General features: G+C 40.5%; 1 protein-coding gene across 1 annotated transcript; it reads right to left on the reverse strand.

Annotated features, from left to right (window-relative positions):
* Positions 1-1663: 1663 nt before the first annotated feature.
* LOC110486140 (globoside alpha-1,3-N-acetylgalactosaminyltransferase 1) lies at positions 1664-13869 on the reverse strand. The gene is made up of 7 exons (XM_021557518.2): positions 13596-13869; positions 11285-11323; positions 11100-11135; positions 5198-5251; positions 4804-4836; positions 4442-4576; positions 1664-4030 (listed from the first exon to the last, which is right to left on the reverse strand). Exons 1-7 carry the CDS (start codon positions 13661-13663, stop codon positions 3340-3342), a joined length of 1056 nt encoding a protein of 351 aa, XP_021413193.1. The 5' UTR covers positions 13664-13869; the 3' UTR covers positions 1664-3339.
* Positions 13870-19778: the final 5909 nt, after the last annotated feature.

The following is a 19778-nucleotide window of genomic DNA, read 5'->3' on the forward strand; positions in this document are numbered from 1 at the left end:
TTTTGTTGTTGCTATACACAGTTTACAGCATGTATAAAAGGTGCAGTGAAATGTCTGCGCGCTAGGCTATGTTCTGATCTGCTTGAAGTGATGTCAACAGGCCAGCAGGGGAAACTCTTGCCCCGTTGGTGCTGTTTTGGGGACAACAGTAGAGGATGGAGGCTTAGAATTCATGTATGGGGACATTCTGTAGTAGTGCTAGACAAGAGAAGATATGGATGCTTAGAAATCCTACATTCCTGTATTAATTTCCTGAATGCCATTCTCAACTATGTGCTTTAAAATTAGGTTGATTAAATAAAATAAAATTGCATTTGTTGTACACAGTTTACAGCATGCGTAAAAGGTGCAGTTAAATTCTTGCTTGCAATGCTGGCTCACTCAACATTATTATTATTATTATCACTAGCTTATTGCATGTATAAGCATTATGTAACGATGAACTCTTCGGGTTGCCTAGGTCATGTCTCTTCAATCACCTGTTTAAAAGTACAATGCTGTCTGATTTTGGTCAAATATTGCTATCACAACTCAGGATGTTACCCAGATGCAGACACAAATCACTTATTATAACACGGAGAGCAGGCAAAGTGCAGGTCGAGGACAGCCAGATGTTCGTAACCAGATCAGAGTCAGGGCAGGCAGAACTGGGAGGACTAGAAAACAGAAACTAGAAAGACTGGAAACCAGGAAAACACGCTGGTAAGACAAGACGAACTGGCAACAGACAAACAGAAATCGCAGGTGGAATTACCAAGGGGATAATGGGGAAAGATGGGAAACACCTGGTGGGGGTGGAGACAAGCACAGAGACAGGTGAAACAGATCAGGGTGTGACAATGGAAGAAATACGCCTGTTTCCAGTTCTGTCTGCTTTCAGGGCAGTGTCACATGTCACCCAGTACAATGTGATGGTGCATGCTATTCTGAATCCCCTTCCCCCTTTCAATTTTCTATGGGCTCATTGTAATGAATGATTTACCCTTTTGCCCTGACACTGTCAAGATGTTTTTACACAATGAAGCCCATCCTCCATATTGCCTTCTAAAAAGGATTTGTCTCTTGTTTTTCTTTGTTTTCATTGGAAGATCTTGTGAGTGAACCCAAATTATTGCCATTCCCGAAAACTTGAGACCTTCCTTCACCTAGTCTTGAAGACTCCCTGTTGTGGATAATACTGTTTATAAAGGCAATGGTCCAATCCAGACATAACCCTCTCCTAATTCCAAGGCACTTCATATAGATCTGAAATAAAGTGGATAGGTATTAGCAAGCTATCTAGACTTTGCTCCACTTTGCCTTCTGATAGGCATTTTGGAGTCATTTTGCCATATTGCTTGTACCCAATGTTCCCGCTAATGTTTTTCAGCATTGAGCAAATTTCAGGTCTGCTGAGTGCAAACTGGAACATGATGGAAATTCGGTGCAACTTCTGGCGCGAGTTTACTGTGAACACTGAGGCTGTACCCTGCTTTCAGTTACAGTTTTAACAGTAGGCTGCTGTGTCTTTTTGATCATATTGTAGGCCTACCAGAGTGCAACCCACAACATTTTAACATGGAAATGAATGTTCTGTCAGTAGCAGCAAAAGTGTGGTGTTCAATGTAGGCCTACATTCCATGATACTTTTGAAAGGAACATGCAGGGTTTGATGCAAGAAACCACTTTACAAAATAAAATGCTTTATTATTTCCATACAATTATTAGAGAGAAACAGACAAATTATGCTACCCTCCGCCTATTTGCTACTTATCTTCTTCAAGACGGTCTCAAAATACAACACTGCCCCTTTAAGACATAAAAAAGCTCTGGCTTTTCAAAGATGGCAAGAAATACACATATTTGTGCTCTTGTAGGAAGCAACCACTTCCCCATTGTTGACTAGACATTAGCTATAACTGGGCTAATAACTCAATAACTAGCAAAGAATATGAAAAAATGAACACAGGTGGCTACATGCAGCTGTCGCTTTGATATCAAAACAAGAGCATTTACTCGAGACCACTCATGATAGAAACACAGTCCAGTTTATTAAATTGAATGGCACAGATCCATATATGGCAATGGCTATATGCATATAGGCCAACTGCAGCTCTGATTGGTTATGGCGCACCAGTCTGTATAGAGTATGGGCCTTAGTCTTGCCTGTCAATGCAATAGAATCCTACTCCAAAGTTTTGCATGCTAAGTCTTGCATAGTTGGTTTTGTTTCAGGATGTATTACATTTAAAGTGCCTAATATTCAGTTGATTCGAGCATTCCCACAGTAGAGTGAGGCGTTGATAGTGGTAACTGAAATGGAAAACTCTATAAAGTTGAGTGATGTTCAATCTAGTGCTTCTCTCCGCAGGCTGATATTTCTTCTGCTGGCAGTCTGTGGGGAGCTGTGCTCAGCTTAGAGGGAACATTGCTTGTACCTATCCAAGCATTTCAGATCTGTATGTGTGTAGTGTGTAGGGGTTGTTTCTGGATAGGACTGTCAGCTCCACCTTGCCCTTTGTGCAGTTTTTGCCCTTTTATCATTAAATGGAATTCAGCCCACTGTAGTGGCTTGTCTGACTTACACATTTATAGATGATATGTATTCCCTATTTCTGCATCTCTCCACAACTAAACCATTTGTTTGTTGGTCATAATCGTTGTTACAGGGGAGCTCAAAGATGAGAAACTATTCTGATTAAGTGTGACTCATTTGTTGCAATGTCCTACATGTTTGTAATATGAATCACTCAAACAACTTCTCATTCTTGTCTGTGATAGGGGTGGCAGGGTAGCCTAGTGTTTAAAGTGTTGGACTAGTAACCGGAAGGTTGCAAGTTCAAATCCCCGAGCTGACAAGGTACAAATCTGTCATTCTTCCCCTGAACAGGCAGTTAACCCACTGTTCCTAGGCTGTCATTGAAAATAAGAATTTGTTCTTAACTGACTTGCCTAGTTAAATAAAGGTAAAAATATAATAAAAGTTCCTCCTTTCATCTTCAACAAACATTTCAATACAGTGCATTTGGAAAGTGTTCAGACTCCTTCACCTTTTCCCCATTTTGTTACATTACAGCCTAATTCTAAAAAAAAAAACACGTGTGTAGTAGGTCAAATTTCAGGATCCCCCCCAATTTTTTTGTATTATTATGCCTTTCCCGAACCGCAACCCACAAACGTAACTCAACAAAATTATACCCGAACCGCAACCCACAAACGTAACTCAACAAAATGATACCCGAACGTAACCCTAACCCAACCCTTGTTCCTAAACCTAAACATAACTATAACCACAATGAATTTATTCCGCTAAGACTGAATTTAGTTTTTTTCTGCTGGTCAAATATCCACTTCCTCTTTTTATACATTGGGACGAACTTCAGCATAGTTTTTAATGACCCCGGAAAAGCGAATGACTTTGACCTCTTTGGTTTTGGCCTTGAAGTCCTGCCACAGGTACTCGGGAGACAACACCTTGCTGGGCTTGTTATAGAGCAGGTACCTGTTGAGGTGGCTCTCCTCCTGCCAGGCAGCCTCGATGGAATTCCCAGCATCCACCGCAAACCGGTTCCGACATACCGTTGTAAGTGTGTACACATCCTCCACGAACCCTCCGATCATAGCCCCGCCATAGTAGTAGTCTCCCTCATCCATGGGGATGTAGGCCATCGAGGCTGGACGCCGTTCGTATGGGAAGTTGGCACGGGTCTGATCATAGTAGCCTGGGTGTATCACAGCAACCAGTCTTCCAAGAGACTCGGCCCCCCAGCGAGCGTGGAACTTGCTGTCCACGTCAAGACAGAAGATGTAGTCGGCCTCCCTTCTGATCTGACTTTCAATGGTGGTCTGGATGATCTCCATCCTCCGGGCTGATATCTCCTGCCAGCGGTTTGAACCTGGGACCTGGATCACACTTAAATGTCTCCCCTGAGTTAGGTTCACCGAAGGAACATCGTGGGGACGATCAGTGAAAACATAGTAGCGCACGTTGAAGCCGACCATGAAGTGCATCTCCGCTGTCTCCAGAAAATCTCGGAGAAAGCTGACATATCTGTCAGTATTTAAAGACATACATAACATAAGGATTAGTGCCTTGCTCAGTGATGCAACGGCAGCACTTCTCTGTATCAGAGGGGTTGGGTTAAATGTGGAAGACACATTTCGGTTGAATGCATTCAGTTGGTCAACTGACTAGGTATCCCCTTAACTGCATCATCATTCTCATAGGACATTCTACCACTTTCTGACCAGTATACAGTCTAGCAGATAATACATCAAGAAGTACAATTATTAATGTATTAATTAACAATGTTACAAGGCATGAATCATGATTACACCACAATATTTAATTACCTGCCATCAGGTACTTATTTACTCATAGTTGCAGTGTTGAAAAAGTATTTATTTATTATTATTTTTAACTTCCCTTTTGAATATTTGGCAAAAGTTGTAGGCTACTTACTTTCCAACTGCAAACACTGTGGTTGCTATGGTGAGGTTCATGGGCTTGTAGATGTTGTCAATGAGCACAGGGTCAAAGGTGCCTTCCCAGATGATGGATGCCAACCATGGGGTCACTGTCACCACATCAGTACGTCTAGAGAAACAGAACAAAAGGTCCTGCCTGACTGTGTTGTACTGACCAGAGCCATGTTAAGATCTCAATATTTCACTATGGTACTGGCAATTAAAGGACTTTGACGTGTCAAACACTAATGTCAGGTGTGGCCTACCTAATATATCAAAGCTCCCCACACTGATGTGTCAGACACTTACATTACGTCAGCTAATATGACTTTAACATAAGGTAAAAATGCTGCTTACCCCATCAAGACACTGGGCTGCTTGTACAAAAGCCTGGGAGAACAAAATGTAATGAATGACTTAATTGTAATGAAGAGAAGGGCTGATGTTGGTAGTTTTAGATAGACTGACCTGTAATAGTTGGACTACTACATAACATATACATTAATATAACTACTGCCCCAACCACCTTGCTATAAGCTAAACACATACAGTATTCCATCAACAATTTATGCAGTGAATCAAACATGACATTGATGCACATTTCTATGACATAAAAGGACCACTAATCTGATTGATTGTCAGTCCTTTTTGGGAAGATTTTTTGGTAGGATTGATTTGATGGTTTTCATCAGTACAGCATGACACCATACTGCTATGGTGAATGATGGTAGAGTAAAATACAGATACCCACTTTTCTGGAGAGGCCATATTCCATACTCTGCTCCTGACCATGGGCTTACTCGGGCTGTATGAATAGAAAAACATAGTAAGAAGAAAACATACACAATGAAGACGATAAAAACTAGAAAGTGTACTTTTTCATTAAGAAAAATTGTGTGACTTGCTTCAGCTGTCCAGAAGTATTTTTATGTTAGTGGAAGGAGTTTAGAAGTTTCAAATGTTAGAAGCTAGTGTTGACAATTCGAGGCTAGTGTAGTAGCGACTGTATTATATATAGTAGCGGGATAGTAGCTATTAGTGCAGGGGTTCCCAAACCATTTTGGCCCATTTTGATATCGGAAAATTCTCACGACCCCAACCACGTGAAAAAAATTATGGAATTAACAGCCAATGTTTACTTATTTATTTGAAAAACATTCTAACAGTATTTCTGATTGTCTTCCAAACTTACCTTCACATACTTTTACTGTGGCTTTGTGACACTCAATTGCAAATTAGTCTGACAAATTGTCTCTTATCTCACCACCACTAATGAGATGGGTGTGCTTGATGCACGTCACGTCGGAGCTTCTCAAAGTCAGGAGACGTGGTCGACAGTACGCACCTCATCCCTGCTGTCACCTCATCCCTGCTGTTAAAACCATTGATATTTGGCTCAATGAGAGCACAAAATCCAGCTTCACACAGACAAGAGCTGGTGAAGGCTACCATGAGTTTTAATGATCAGAGGAAGACAGCAGGGTATTCTCTTTGAGTCAGGTACCAAAACTCCTCCATAATGACATGTGAATGCGTTTTCTGCAGCATTTCGTCACATGACAGCTCGGTCAGCTGTTTCATTTAACATACCACCATGTCAAGTGAGCCAGGATCACAGTCAAACAGATAGGGAAGTAGGTCCCAACGTGATTTTCCAAGTATTGGAGGTGAGGAGTCATCACTCGTGTGGGACACTTACTCATGCTGTTTTCTGTTAGAAACATGCACAGCCGAGGAAAGGGGGCCTGCCCGCCGTCCCACCATAGTTGGAGCGATATCCGTGCAAAAGGCTTCAGCCCACCATTCGATCCCATGGAATCTGTTTTTCGACAATACAGCCACGCAGCACACTGAATGCCCCCTGTGTGTAACGGTTTTCTTTGGGTGAAGTAGAGTCGGACCAAAATGCAGCGTGGTTGTTATTCATGATTTTTTAATGAAGAAAAACTATACATGAATAAACTAAACAAAACAAGAAAAGTGACAACCTAAACAGTCCTATCTGGTGCAAACACAGAGACAGGAACAATCACCCACAAAACCCAACACCAAACAGGCTACCTAAATATGGTTCCCAATCAGAGACAATGAATAACACCTGCCTCTGATTGAGAACCATATCAGGCCAAACATAGAAATAGACAAACCAGACACACAACATAGAATGCCCACCCAGCTCACGTCCTGACCAACACTAAAACAAGGAAAACACACACGAACGATGGTCAGAACGTGACACTGTGCTGTTGCATCTTGGGAATCGTGAGACAGAATAATAGATTAGCATCCCCCGATATGTACAGCACCTTCGGAAAGTATTCAGACCCCTTGACTTTTTCCACATTTTGTTACGTTACACCCTTATTCTAAAATGGATCAAATAAATCAAATTTGTCAGCAATCTACAAACAATACCCAATAATGGCAAAGCGAAAATAGGTTTTTAGACATTTTTGCAAATGTATTTAACATAAAAAACAAATAACTTATTTACGTAAGTATTCAGACCCTTTGATATGACACTCGAAATTAAGGTCAAGTGCATCCTGTTTCCATGAATCATCCTCCGAGGCAGGATTGTGTCGAGGCACAGATCTGGGGAAGGCTACCAAAACATTTCTGCAGCATTGAAGGTCCCCAAGAAAACGGTGGCCTCCATCATTCTTAAATGGAAGAAGTTTGATCATGGTCTAAGGGCGCTCTCCGGTTGAATTTGATCTTTAAGATTTGAATAATTTTAATTTAGATTTTTAATGTTAACCACATTGCAATGATTCTGAAATATGATATTATAATATGTATACAATATATATATAGTCTACAAAAGTATGTGGACAACCCTTCAAATTAGTGGATTCGGCTATGTCAGCCACACCAGTTTCTGACAGGTGTATAAAATCGAATGGCCTTGCCGAAGAGCTCAGTGACCTTCAATGTGGCACTGTCATAGGATGCCACCTTTCCAACAAGTCAGTTCATCAAATGTCTGCCTCGCTAGAACTGCCCCGGTCAACTGTAAGTGCTGTTATTGTGAAGTGAAAATGTCTAGGATTAACCACAGCTCAGCTGCGAAGTGGTAGGCCACACAAGCTCACAGAATGGGACTGCCAAGTGCTGAAGCGTGTAAAAATTGTCTGTCCTAGGTTGCAACGCTCACTACCGAGTTCCAAACTGCATCTAGAAGCAATGTCAGCACAATAACTTTTTGTCAGGAGCTTCATGAAATGTGTTTCCATGGCCGAGCAGCCGGACACAAGCCTAAGATCAACATGCGCAATGCCAAGCGTCGGCTGGTGTGATGTAAAGCTTGCCGCCATTGGACTTACAGCCAGCAGCATACCACCCTGCATACCACTGCTGGCTTGCTTCTGAAGCTAAGTAGGGTTGGTCCTGGTCGGTCCCTGGATGGGAGACCAGATGCTGCTGGAAGTGGTGTTGGAAGGCCAGTAGGAGGCACTCTTTCCTCTGGTCTAAAAAATATCCCAATGCCCCAGGGCAGTGATTGGGTGCCGTCTTTCGGATGGGATGTTAAACGGGTGTCCTGACTCTCTGAGGTCATTAAAGACCCCATGGCACTTATTGTAAGAGTAGGGGTGTTAACCCTGGTGTCCTGGCTAAATTCCCAATCTGGCCCTCAAACCATCACGGTCACCTAATAATCCCCAGTTTACAATTGGCTCATTCATCCCCCTCCTCTCCCCTGTAACTATTCCCTAGGTTGTTGCTGCAAATGAGAATGTGTTCTCAGTCAACTTACCTGGTAAAATAACATATAAATATATAAGTAACTCTGGAGTGATGAATCATGCTTCACCATCTGGCAGTCCGTCAAACTAATCTTGGTTTGGAGAATGCCAACTATAAAGTATGTTGGAGGAAGAATATTGGTTTGGGCTAGGCCCCTTAGTATCAGTGAAAGGAAATCTTTAATGCTATAGCATACAATTCCTTTGAAAAGTAATCAGATCCCTTGACTATTTGCTATATTACAGTTTTATTATAAAATGTATTAAATAAAAAACAATCCTCAGCAATCTACAAACAATACACAATAATGAAAAAGCAAAAACGGGTGTTTAGACATATTTGCAAAAAAACATAACAGAAATACCTTTACATAAGTAGTCAGACCCTTTGCTATGAGACTCCAAATTGAGCACAGGTGCATCCTGTTTCCATTGACCATTTTTGAGATGTTTCTACAGCTTGATTGGAGTCCACCTATGGAATATTCAATTGATAGGACATGATTTGGAAAGGCACACGCCTATCTATTTAAGGTTCCACAGTTGACAGTGCATGTCACAGCAAAACCAAGCTATGAGGTCGAAGGAATTGTACATAAAAAACATAAAAAACAAATACCTTATTTACGTAAGTATTCAGACCCTTTGATATGAGACTCGAAATTAAGGTCAAGTGCATCCTGTTTCCATGAATCATCCTCCAAGACAGGATTGTGTTGAGGCTCAGATCTGGGGAAGGGTCCCAAAAAATGTCTGCAGCATTGAAGGCCCCCAAGAACACAGTGGCCCCCATCATTCTTAAATGGAAGAAGTTTGGAACCAACAAGACTCTTCCTAGAGCTGGCCGCCTGGCCAAACAGCAATCGGGGGATAAGGGCCTTGGTCAGGGAGGTGACCAAGAACCCGATGGTCACTCTGACAGAGCTCTGGAGTTCCTCAGTGAAGATGGTTCATTCTGGACGATTGACCCATCTCAGTTTCTAATAACCTGTTTTTGCTTTGTCAATATGGGGTATTGTGTGTAGATTGATGAGAAAAAAAATAGATTTAATCAATTTTTTTATAAGGCTGTAACCATTTTTTTGTGAAAAAAATCAAGGGGTCTGAATACTTTCTGGAGGCAACTTTTTGGCAACAGTTTGTGGAAGGCCCTTTCCTGTTTCAGCATGACAATGCCCTTGTGCACTAAGCGAGGTCCATACAGAAATGTTTTGTTGAGATCGGTGTGGAAGAACTTGACTGGCCGGCACAAAGCCCTGACCTGAACCTCACTGAACACCTTTTGGATGAATTGGAACCCCGACTGCGAGCCAGGCATAATCGCCCAACATCAGTGCCCAACCTCACTGCCATCAGTTCCCGACCTCACTGCTCTTGTGACTGAATGGAAGCAAGTTCCCACAGCAATGTTCCAACATCTAGTGGTATTTTTTTGGTATTTTGGTATTTTATTAGGATCCCCAAATCCTTACCAGAAGAGTGCAGTCTGTTATAGCAGCAATGGGGGGGGGGGGGGGGGGGGGGGCAACTCTATATTAATGCCCATGATTTTGGAATGAGATGTTCGAGTAGGTGTCCACATACTTTTGATCATAAAATAACACATTATCCAAACAAGTGTTGTATAGCCTAGCATATTTACTCTACACAAAGTGATCAATTACAGTACATCTCCAAAGAGAGACATATTGCATAGTCTGCTGTGTTTATATATTTTTATTCGAGTTTCATGTTTCCCTCACAGCTCCCTCTGCTGGGATCTCTTGATTGGGCCATAAGTGACAGAGAATTCATAATTATTCCCACCTGTGTGTGGTATTGTTGATGTAACATTGACTACCATTGCCTTACACGCTGAAGAAGGGCTCATACCCGAAATTTATGCGTGACCATAAAAATATGTATATTTAAGTATATTTACCGGAGTGCTGTCCTATTTCTGTTCTTCACACAAAGTCAACAAAATTCAGAGTACAAGCATAATTGAGAGAAGTCGATCCCCTGGAATAAGGCGATACGAGCGCTTATTTCAAAGAGCGCTCCTTAAGCCACGCCCCAGTGGGCAGAGCTAGGCACCTTGGACTGGGACACGTTGTAATGAATTAAAAGCCTATAATTCCACAATGGGTCCACCGTGGTTCTGTGTAGCCTAGTTATGCTAATATATTTGAAACCAGTGTATTGCAGATTAGTTTATTATTTGACTTAATAAGTCAAATATATTTGAGTAGTAAAACAGGGGAACGAGTCCCAGACAGACACCAGCATAATTTACTAGGCAACCTAAATTATCGGGATCATCTGTTTAAAAAAAAAAATGTAATACCTTTATTTATCTAGGCAAGTCAGTTCAGAACAAAATCGTATTTAAAATGACGGCCTACATTGGTTACTAGCAGTGTTCGGGAATACGCGTTTGTTGACAAAACAGACCACGGGACACCTTTTCACAGATATATTTATTTGACAAAGGTCCGCGGTGGGTCTATGAAAACTATGCGATTATATTGGAGGCATGTTAATAGCAGTGAAAGTCGTCTATTAATTTACTGTAATAGTGTTTCTAAGTAGCAGCCATTTCAACCAGGGTGACTAACTTATCTCTTTATGATAGAACATTGAGATTTTTTGCCTGACTGTGGCGCTATTTGTCTGAATTGTTAGGATTTTCTTGTGTTCACAAAAAACTACTTATTTAGCTCAAATAGAGATTAAATTGCGTTTTCTTTCGAAAGATGGGTCTGGCTGAGAATAGAACATTCCATTTTCTTCCCGAGTGTGTTGTTTAACGCAACTGAATGGCTTATCTTGTGACAGAACAAAACAATTAAAATCCAAACATCCTAACTTTAAAAGTACGAAGTACCATGACTTGTTGGGGGAATGTCTTTGTTTATCTCAACTAACCTGCTGCTCTTCACGTCCTCATCAACTGGGATATCTCTGTTGGAAACAATGAAACCGTAAACTAACGTTCCTCTTAAATCAAACTTCAAACCAAACCCTGTTAATATGAATCAGAAAATATTGCAACTTTCATATCACATTATAGCGTCATTAAGCCGTAATAGATTAACAGAACTTGATCTTACCGGTTGAGCCTTTCAGAGAAGAAGCTGACGTAGACATACCTTTGGGAGGCAAAAGAGAATCCGTTCAAGTCTGTCATGAAAACATTTATGACATTTTTACACTAACAAAATGTGTTGCCGGCGCTGCCTTTCTTCGACATTTGATTTGACACTTGTATTTTAAACGTAATTCATACCTTTAAGTAAGTACACGACCCAAAGCCGCAATTAGCTTTGCAAAATGGCAATACTGCATAGTATTACCGGACCGCATACATTACCGGACCGCATACATTTGCGTATCTTATTGCATTGTGTAGTGTGTAAATTAGGATTTATACTATCTTTACATTACTTTGGATTTGGTGTGGCCAAAGCCACATTCATGCTGCATGTGTGTGTCCAGCTATTAATATACCATGAACACCATAGTATGTAGTGGTATAAACACGTAGGCAAGATATTGAAAGTATACAGGAGCTTTTCAATTAAACCATATTGCACATAGTGTTGCACACTTGAATAACGCAACGATTCACATGTGAGCGGACAATTTTAAAGCGTTGAATTTTTTTTGCTGACGCAATAAAAATGCTGTACTGATGATATTAATTCCATGTGGCTTCAGAGAGCCGTTGTCTTTATTCAATACCACTCGGAGAGGCATATGTGATGTAGTAGTGTCCCAAGATACATAGTTCATGTATTGAATAGTTTGATTAAATCTTGAGAAGTTCAATGACTGTTCAGTTAGTGCTTCCTTCAACCCTGCAACAGAACCTATGCGTTTGTTTGTTTTGTATGTTAAATCATTGTGTGGCCTTTGTTTTCCTTTTTGACCAGGCTCAAAAGAAAGCCTTAGTCATTCAGCTTGCATTGACTATTGTGGAGGGGAAACAATTGTGACGTTCATACGTGTCTGTGAATTCTACATGTTTCCTTTCAACCCAAAGTAAGAACCTGTTTGTACCTGTTGATGATAAACAAGAAAAGCTGGAGTAGTATGCCAGTTTGACATTTGACAGTAGTCGGCAGGGTTTGCTGCTCACTGAGTGGCAACATATTGAACCGTGACTGACATTTAACTGTGTGTTGGCCATGTATAACCCCTGGGTAAGAGGGAGGTTTGCCTCGTGGCTGTGTTGTAAATTTGTAAACTGCTAAGTTTGAGATATATTTTTTTAATGGAATCTTGAGAAGTTGAATGACCGTGTCCCCGGTCTGAAGCTATATCCATAATCGGTTGACGGCTCCGATTGGACAATCGCTATTTGCATCGTCGAGCAATGAACAAGAAACGTTTGAATCTAGTTTTTAAATGCTACAACCCCTCTCCAGAATCTAGACAAACAGGTGTGAACTGGTGTGAAACAAAGACAGACGTGTGCGCAAAGTGAGAGCACAGCCTGTATTTGATTTGGGTATTGGGTGTAGCATCTAAAAACTGGATTTAATAGTTTCTTGTTCGGTGATGCAAACAGCGATTCTCACCTTACAAAAAAACTATTATTTCACTTGATATCATGTTAAACTATGTGGGTTTGGAACACGACATATAATATTTCAAATGATCACATAACCTTTCACATGTTGATTCAAATGTTCACATGATGCCCTGCAAACAAAACGTTTAGAATATCCCCTGAACATCACCAAATAGCCGCAGTGTTTTCCACTTACATATTTGACATACAGGATTACATGATGTATGTTTATTTATACATGAATTATTATTCAACATGTCCCCATCTGGAATTTTAACTCACAACCTCTTATTTCACGGCCTTCCGATGTTCTTTCTATGCCACCGTGTCTGCGTGAATTACTGATTTAATCTAACACTCAAATGTGGAATTGCATTTTCACATCTGAAAAACTTTCAAATGTTGTCACTTGTAGTTTCCTGGAATCACATATTGAAATGTTGCATCCCCATGTCACATTTATGCATCGTTTCATTCTGCCACGTGTTGCTTTAACATGTTACCACATGAACTTGATCACATGTGAAATTAATTAGGTTTTTCCCACAAGGATCCAATTGGAACCGTCTACCGATTATGGATGTAGCTTCGGACGTGGGAAACCTACTCATTCAAGGATTTTTCTTTATTTTCTACATTGTAGAATAATAGTGAAGACATCAAAACTATGAAATGACACTTATGGTAACATGTAGCAATCCAACAAAAGTGTTAATTAATAAATTAGAACATACTCACACACAAGAAAGAAAAATGACATCTCACTCTTAGAAACGAATATGAATATATCACAATTTAATTTAATCCCAGAAAAATAAATAAACTAGAAGTCAAAATGGCTTACATACCCAAGAAGCAAGAAGATTCCAACAACGAGAAGCAGAACATACGGCTTAAAGTTTGTGCTAAAACGCATTGTTCCTGAAATAGAGTAACGAAAATATTTAGTTGATCCTATTAATACTGGCCAAAAGTATGATAGTGGATAAATCTTTCATCAGTAAATATATCCTTGTCAGGGTTTAGGACCAAGTTAAAGATGGTTGATATCAGTTTAAACTGGTGTGACACGCAAAATGTGTGTGTGTGTGTGTGTGTGTGTATTTCGTGTAGCCTATTATAAGGGAGGAGCTTCCTCCCTGGGATACTTCCTATGTTCTTTCTCTTTGTCTGATTCCCAAATCACCATGTTCCTCTCACCCCTCCATTGGCGCATTCAAGCACGCCTCAACCATAGGAACCAGTGCCCCAAAGCTGACAGAGTGAAAATGATGGTGGATGTAGGGGCTTATTAGACCCTCTGATAGGCAGTTTGACAAGTCTACTACATTGCATGCTTTAGAGCGAAGTGGTAAAGATACTGTAAAGAGGTTAATGGAACTGACTAAAAAATTTAAAAAAATGCAATGGAAACGGTGGATGAAAAATGCCATGAAGGAAAGATCCTGAATCTCCTTATTGGCCCCAAGCAAAATTATTCTACATTTAGGCTATTGCTTATACAGTACAATTCAAAGTTTGGACACACCTACTCATTCAAGGGTTTTTCTTTATTTGTACTCTTTTCTACAATGTAGACATCAAAACTATGAAATAGCACATATGGAAGAATCATGTAGTAACCAAAAAAGTGTCAAACAAATTTTATTTATTTATTTATTTTATTTATTTGATATTTTAGATTCTATTTTATAGTGTTGATGTCTTCACTATTATTATACTATGTAGAAAAAAGTGAAAATAAAGATAATCCCTGGAATGAGTAGGTCTGTCCAAACCTTTGACTGGTACTGTATGGTAACACCTTACTCTGCTTATCTTAAATCGGTATGAGGTCACAATTGAAGTAAGCATACGCCTATTAAAACACACTTTTTTTCTGAGCAATCTTTCAAATTCTAAGGACATGTAAACAGCTTAATCGGCATTCCAACGATGTACTTACTGTATGATGATCGTCACATGGGCCAGCACTGGTAGCGCAAACCTCCCTCTTATGTGAGAGGGAAGTGGGTTTGGAAAAACTGAAAGTATGCATCTTTAGAAATAGTTTTCACATAAAAACTTTACATGTCCGAACTCAAAATCAAATAGTCCACCAAAAATGTACACGGTCACTGTGGTAGGGCATTTATTTTGATTGGCTTATTAGGAAAATCGTTCTTTTTTTTGCAAACCACGTAAACGTTTTAAACAATCTATTATATTAGCCTGACTACCCACAATAATCGTATTATTGTGCGCATGTAACCGTGTTCAATGAGAAAAGTTAATAAATATTCCTTAGTTGTTCATTTTGATCGAAATCTAAAGGCACAACCTGCAGTAGATTAGAGCCAATGTCTTAAATAGTTATTAATCCAACCTCGTGAAAGTCTCAAACTGACATGTTTTCATTTTTAAAATCAGAAACAACTTGATATTGAAGGAGTGCCTTTGATTTGATGGCCTGCCCATGCGCAGTACAGCACGAGACGACTGATGACGTGTTTCTGAGCATGAGTTTAGCTAGCCAACGTTGCTATGACATCGCCTACAAGTGTGATTGGGGATTTCTGTTGGAGAAGCAGTTACTGCCCATCTTATTGTCTTTAGTATTGTTGTTAACATATTTTGAGGTGTGCCTTGTAAGAGGCTAAATTAAATGTGTAAATGGGATAGAATGGAGTTCCAACAAGTCTCAAACCTTTAATGGTTGAGTATTTACCATGTCCTTTGATCTGTTTTCCCCTGTAGTCACTGCCAGTTGGAAAGCCTTTGTTGAGACCAACATTTTGTATTTTATATGACTTTCCCTTCTAAAGCTTCCAAACTGGCATTCATTGATATTCTGAAATATGTAAACACATGACCTAGCGGCCAACTTGCTTGGACCAATCTTATGCAATTGCTGTAAAATACAAACCCCATCTCCCCTCAAATGGAGACGGCAGGGTAGCCTAGTGGTTAGAGCGTTGGACTAGTAACCGGTTGCAAGTTCAAATCCCCGAGCTGACTAGGTACAAATCTGTCGTTCTGCCCCTGAACAGGCAGTTAACCCACTGTTCCTAGGCTGTCTTTGAAAATAAGAATTTGTTCTTAACTGACTTGCCTAGTTAAATAAAGATAACATCTCCCCTCAAATAAAGTAATTCATTTATTATTTTTATTTAACCTTTATTTAACTAGGCAAGTCACTTAAGAACAAATTCTTATTTACAATGCCGGTCTAGGAATGCCTTGTCATTCATTCATTACAATTACCATAAGAAGATTACAGTAACAAACTGTACTGTTGTTTTACAGTAACTTACAGGCAGCCAGTTGCATGTAACTGTAAAAACAATGGTAAAAAAAGATTACAGTAACATTATTGGAAACTGTAAAATACAGTATGGTAACATACCATTTTATATGGTAACTTACAGTAAACTCTTTGCCTGTAAGTTACCGTAAAAAGACAACAGGAAAGGGTTTACAGTGTACAGTCTCTTATTATTATGGATCCTTTTTTCACACTTTAGTCCAAACTTTTCCTCAGTTCAACGTGTTCTTATCTACATGCCTCTCTGCGCAGTTCCTCATTGTGGGCCAGCAAGGTACAATGCTGTATCTGTCTTTGTTGGGGATTCATGGGATTGGCTAGTTTAAACTGGGTTAGTGTTCCTGCCAGTCATAGAGCTAAACATATACTTACCTCACCTTGTTGATGTGCAGTGTATCGCTGAGTGCCTTACTACCCCATCCACTGACCTTGCAGCCTCAACAACTATAAGAGCAGAAGCATTTCCAATTCAATAACGAATTAGCATCATTCATTTTAATTGTATTGGTTTCTTAAATATACTGAACTCAAATATAAAAGAAACATATGCAACCATTTCAAAGATTTTTGAGTTTCAGTTCATATAACAGTTACAAGCATTTTGCAACACCCACAATAACGTCTGCTAACTATGTGATCAATAAGATTTGATTTGATTATAAGGATTATAAATAAACTCATTAGGTCCAACACATATGGCCAATTTCACAACATATGTATGGAATTTAAAATCAAATAAATCGCAGACGTGGAAGGTCGTGGAAGGTTGAAATAGTTGATATTGAAATACATTTTTAAAAACTGCTGAAAGCAAAATGTATAGAATTGTAAAAAATAAATAAAGCGAGAGCAAAACTTTATGACAAGTGATTGACAAAATAATGAATGCAAAGATCTTTTAAGTTAAACTTTCCCAACAACCATTCCAATTTAACCCATTTTGCCTGGGCTCATGCCTGCATTTACTACCTTTCGGTTACGCTACTCATATCTTTGCCTTCGATGTCTGTTTCGTTGCTTTTATTGCTAGTTTTTTTATTGGAAGTTTTGGAATTTCATTTTTCGTGAAGGTTTAAAGGGAGGTGTAGACAATGAGTCTCCATTGGTCCACTAGTTTTGGAGTACCGGTTCATCTTAACTCAATGAACACATGCTTTTTTATATTGGCTACGTAACCAAACGATCTGACGTCACCACTACACACTGTGTGGTCCACCCACACAGACAGTGGCTGCGTGTTCTGAACATGGCGAACAAGTTACCAACACCTGCGCCGAACTTTGGGCAACAGGTAATTCATATGTTTACTTAAGTAGATACATATTTTGTCATTAAATGTATTAGATAGATGCGCTTCTAACATCCGTGCATTATTGACCCGTGACTGACAATTTTGAAGTATGTTAACTTAGTTGGCTGGCTTTGGAGTCAGACTTGCTAGCCAAATGGAAATGAAATGAATCGCAAAACTGCATGCCTGTAACATTACAGCCAGCCACTGTCAGCCGTAGTGAAAGGTTAGCTGTGTGTGTGTGTGTGTGTGTGTGTGTGTGTGTGTGTGTGTGTGTGTGTGTGTGTGTGTGTGTGTGTGTGTGTGTGTGTGTGTGTGTGTGTGAGTGTGAGAGAGAGAGTGAGTGAGATAAAACAGCGACAACCCTTAATAGGAATTCCCCTAACAATACCTGAAGTCTAGACACAATCTTGCCTGATACCAGCTGGTAGAATTACAGTTTTCATATGTCCTCACAGGCAATGAGGAGGCACATTATGGAGAGGCTCCTGTACAGACTGCAGCAGGCCATGCAACACCTTCCACTGGATCTTGGTTACTTACAGTTTGTCTGGACCAATGAGATTATTGAGTAGACTTGCAGGGTCTCTCCAGACTGTGTGTATCCTAGTCAATGCTGAAATGGAAGAACGACGTGCCCCATCAATTGTTGTTGATGACGAAATGGGACGTCCTAAACTGATTGTCAGAACAGCACCTTCGACAGCTGATTGAAATGGATCTGCCTGGGTATAGAGCGTGGCATCCCCCTCTCTCTCCCTCCTACACCCAGGTTCTGTTGTCCCAGGTTGTCCCAGGTCGTAAATTCCTGGAGGAGACTCTACACATTGAGTCATATAACTCATAGCCCATACAATGCTGGCTCTGTATATTTCACTGTAAAATGGCTGATTTAGCAAGTACTGTATACAAAACTGTCCAAAACGGTCTTTCAACAGATATGGCCTTCTGATATTTGGTGGCATATACTGCTTCTCAAGAAAGGCAAACAATTGATCTCCCATGGTATTTGAAGTTGGTCATATTTGTCTGACTCAATGTGGATAATCCAATGCTTTCTATTCAAAATAGGTTTGAATGATACAAACAGCACAGCTATTTTTGTATACATGTGTTATTTTTTTGTATTACACGATCAGTTTCATAATGATATCCTATAGATCATTTACCTTGGTGCAGTAACCAACAACAAAGCATCAACTGCCCTTGGTTCCTTCTCCTGGAGTCCGTAGAAAAGCATGGCTTTCCAGTAAGGTAACAACATCATTCCCTCAGTAGTGCTGTGTAGAATCAGCCATTTGTACCAGGCGGTGATAAAGCCCGACAGGATGCTTTCAATGGTGGATCTGTAAAAGTTTGTGAGGGTCTTAGGGGCCAAGCCAAATTTATTCAGTCTCCTGAGGTTGAAAAGGTAATGTTTCACCTTCTTCATCACACTGTCTGTGTGGGTGGACCATTTCAGATTGCCACTGATGTGTATGCCCAAGGAACTTTAAGCTTTTCACCTTCTCCACTGAGGCCCTGTCGATTTGGATGTGCTCCCTCTGCTGTTTCCTGAGGTCCACAATTGGCTCCTTCGTTTTGTTGACGTTGAGGGAGAGGTTATTTTCCTGGAACCACTCATTCATGGCCCTCACCTCCTTTCTGTAGGCTGCCTAGTCATTGTTGGTAATCAGGCATCCATCTGTTGTGTCATCTGCAAACTTGATGATTGAATTAGAGGTGTGCGTGGCCAGGAAATACAGGAGGAGGCTCAGCGTGCACCCAAGTAGGGTCCTTGTGTTGAGGATCAGCATAGGGAAGGTGTTGATTCCTACCTTCACCACCTGGGTGCGGCACGTCAGGAAGTCCAGGTCCCAGTTGAACAGGGCAGGGTTCAGACCTATGGCTCGAACTTAATGATGAGCTTGGAGAGTACTATGGTGTTAAATGCTGAGCTGTAGTCAATAAACACCATCCTTACATAGATATTCCTCTTCTCCAGGTGGGATAGGGAAGTGTGCAGTGCGATGTCGATTGCATCGTCTGTGGATCTATTGGGGCAGTATGCAAATTGAAGTGGGTCTAGGGTGTCAGGTAAGGTGCGGGTGACATGATCCTTAACTAGCCTCTCAAAGCACTTCATGACGACAGAAGTGAGTGTCATGGGGCGATAGTCATAGTTCAGTTACTTTTGATTTCTTGGATACAGGAACAATGGTGGACATCTTGAGGTGGGGACAGCAGACTGGGATAGGGAGAGATTTAATATGTCCGTAAACCCTCCAGCAAGCTGTTCTGCACATGCTCTGAGGACGTGGCTAGTGATGCTTTCTGGTCTGGCAGCCTTGCGAGGGTTAACCTCTTTCAGCTAGGGGGCACTATTTTTATGTTTGGAAAAATAACGTTCCCAATATAAATGGCCTATTTCGCAGGCCCATGTGCTAGAATATGCAT

The sequence above is a fragment of the Oncorhynchus mykiss genome, chromosome 13, assembly GCF_013265735.2.
Source record: "Oncorhynchus mykiss isolate Arlee chromosome 13, USDA_OmykA_1.1, whole genome shotgun sequence".
Lineage (NCBI taxonomy): Eukaryota > Metazoa > Chordata > Actinopteri > Salmoniformes > Salmonidae > Oncorhynchus > Oncorhynchus mykiss.

Bases quoted from the DNA above. Each gene is read 5' to 3' on its own strand.
- LOC110486140 (XM_021557518.2), bottom strand. From the start codon at position 13,663: ATGCGTTTTAGCACAAACTTTAAGCCGTATGTTCTGCTTCTCGTTGTT. The intron at 4,577-4,803 runs GTAAGCAGCATT...CTGTTTCTCTAG, and splicing joins CAGCCCAGTGTCTTGATGGG to ACGTACTGATGTGGTGACAG. The intron at 4,031-4,441 runs GTAAGTAGCCTA...AAATACTGACAG, and splicing joins ACAGTGTTTGCAGTTGGAAA to ATATGTCAGCTTTCTCCGAG.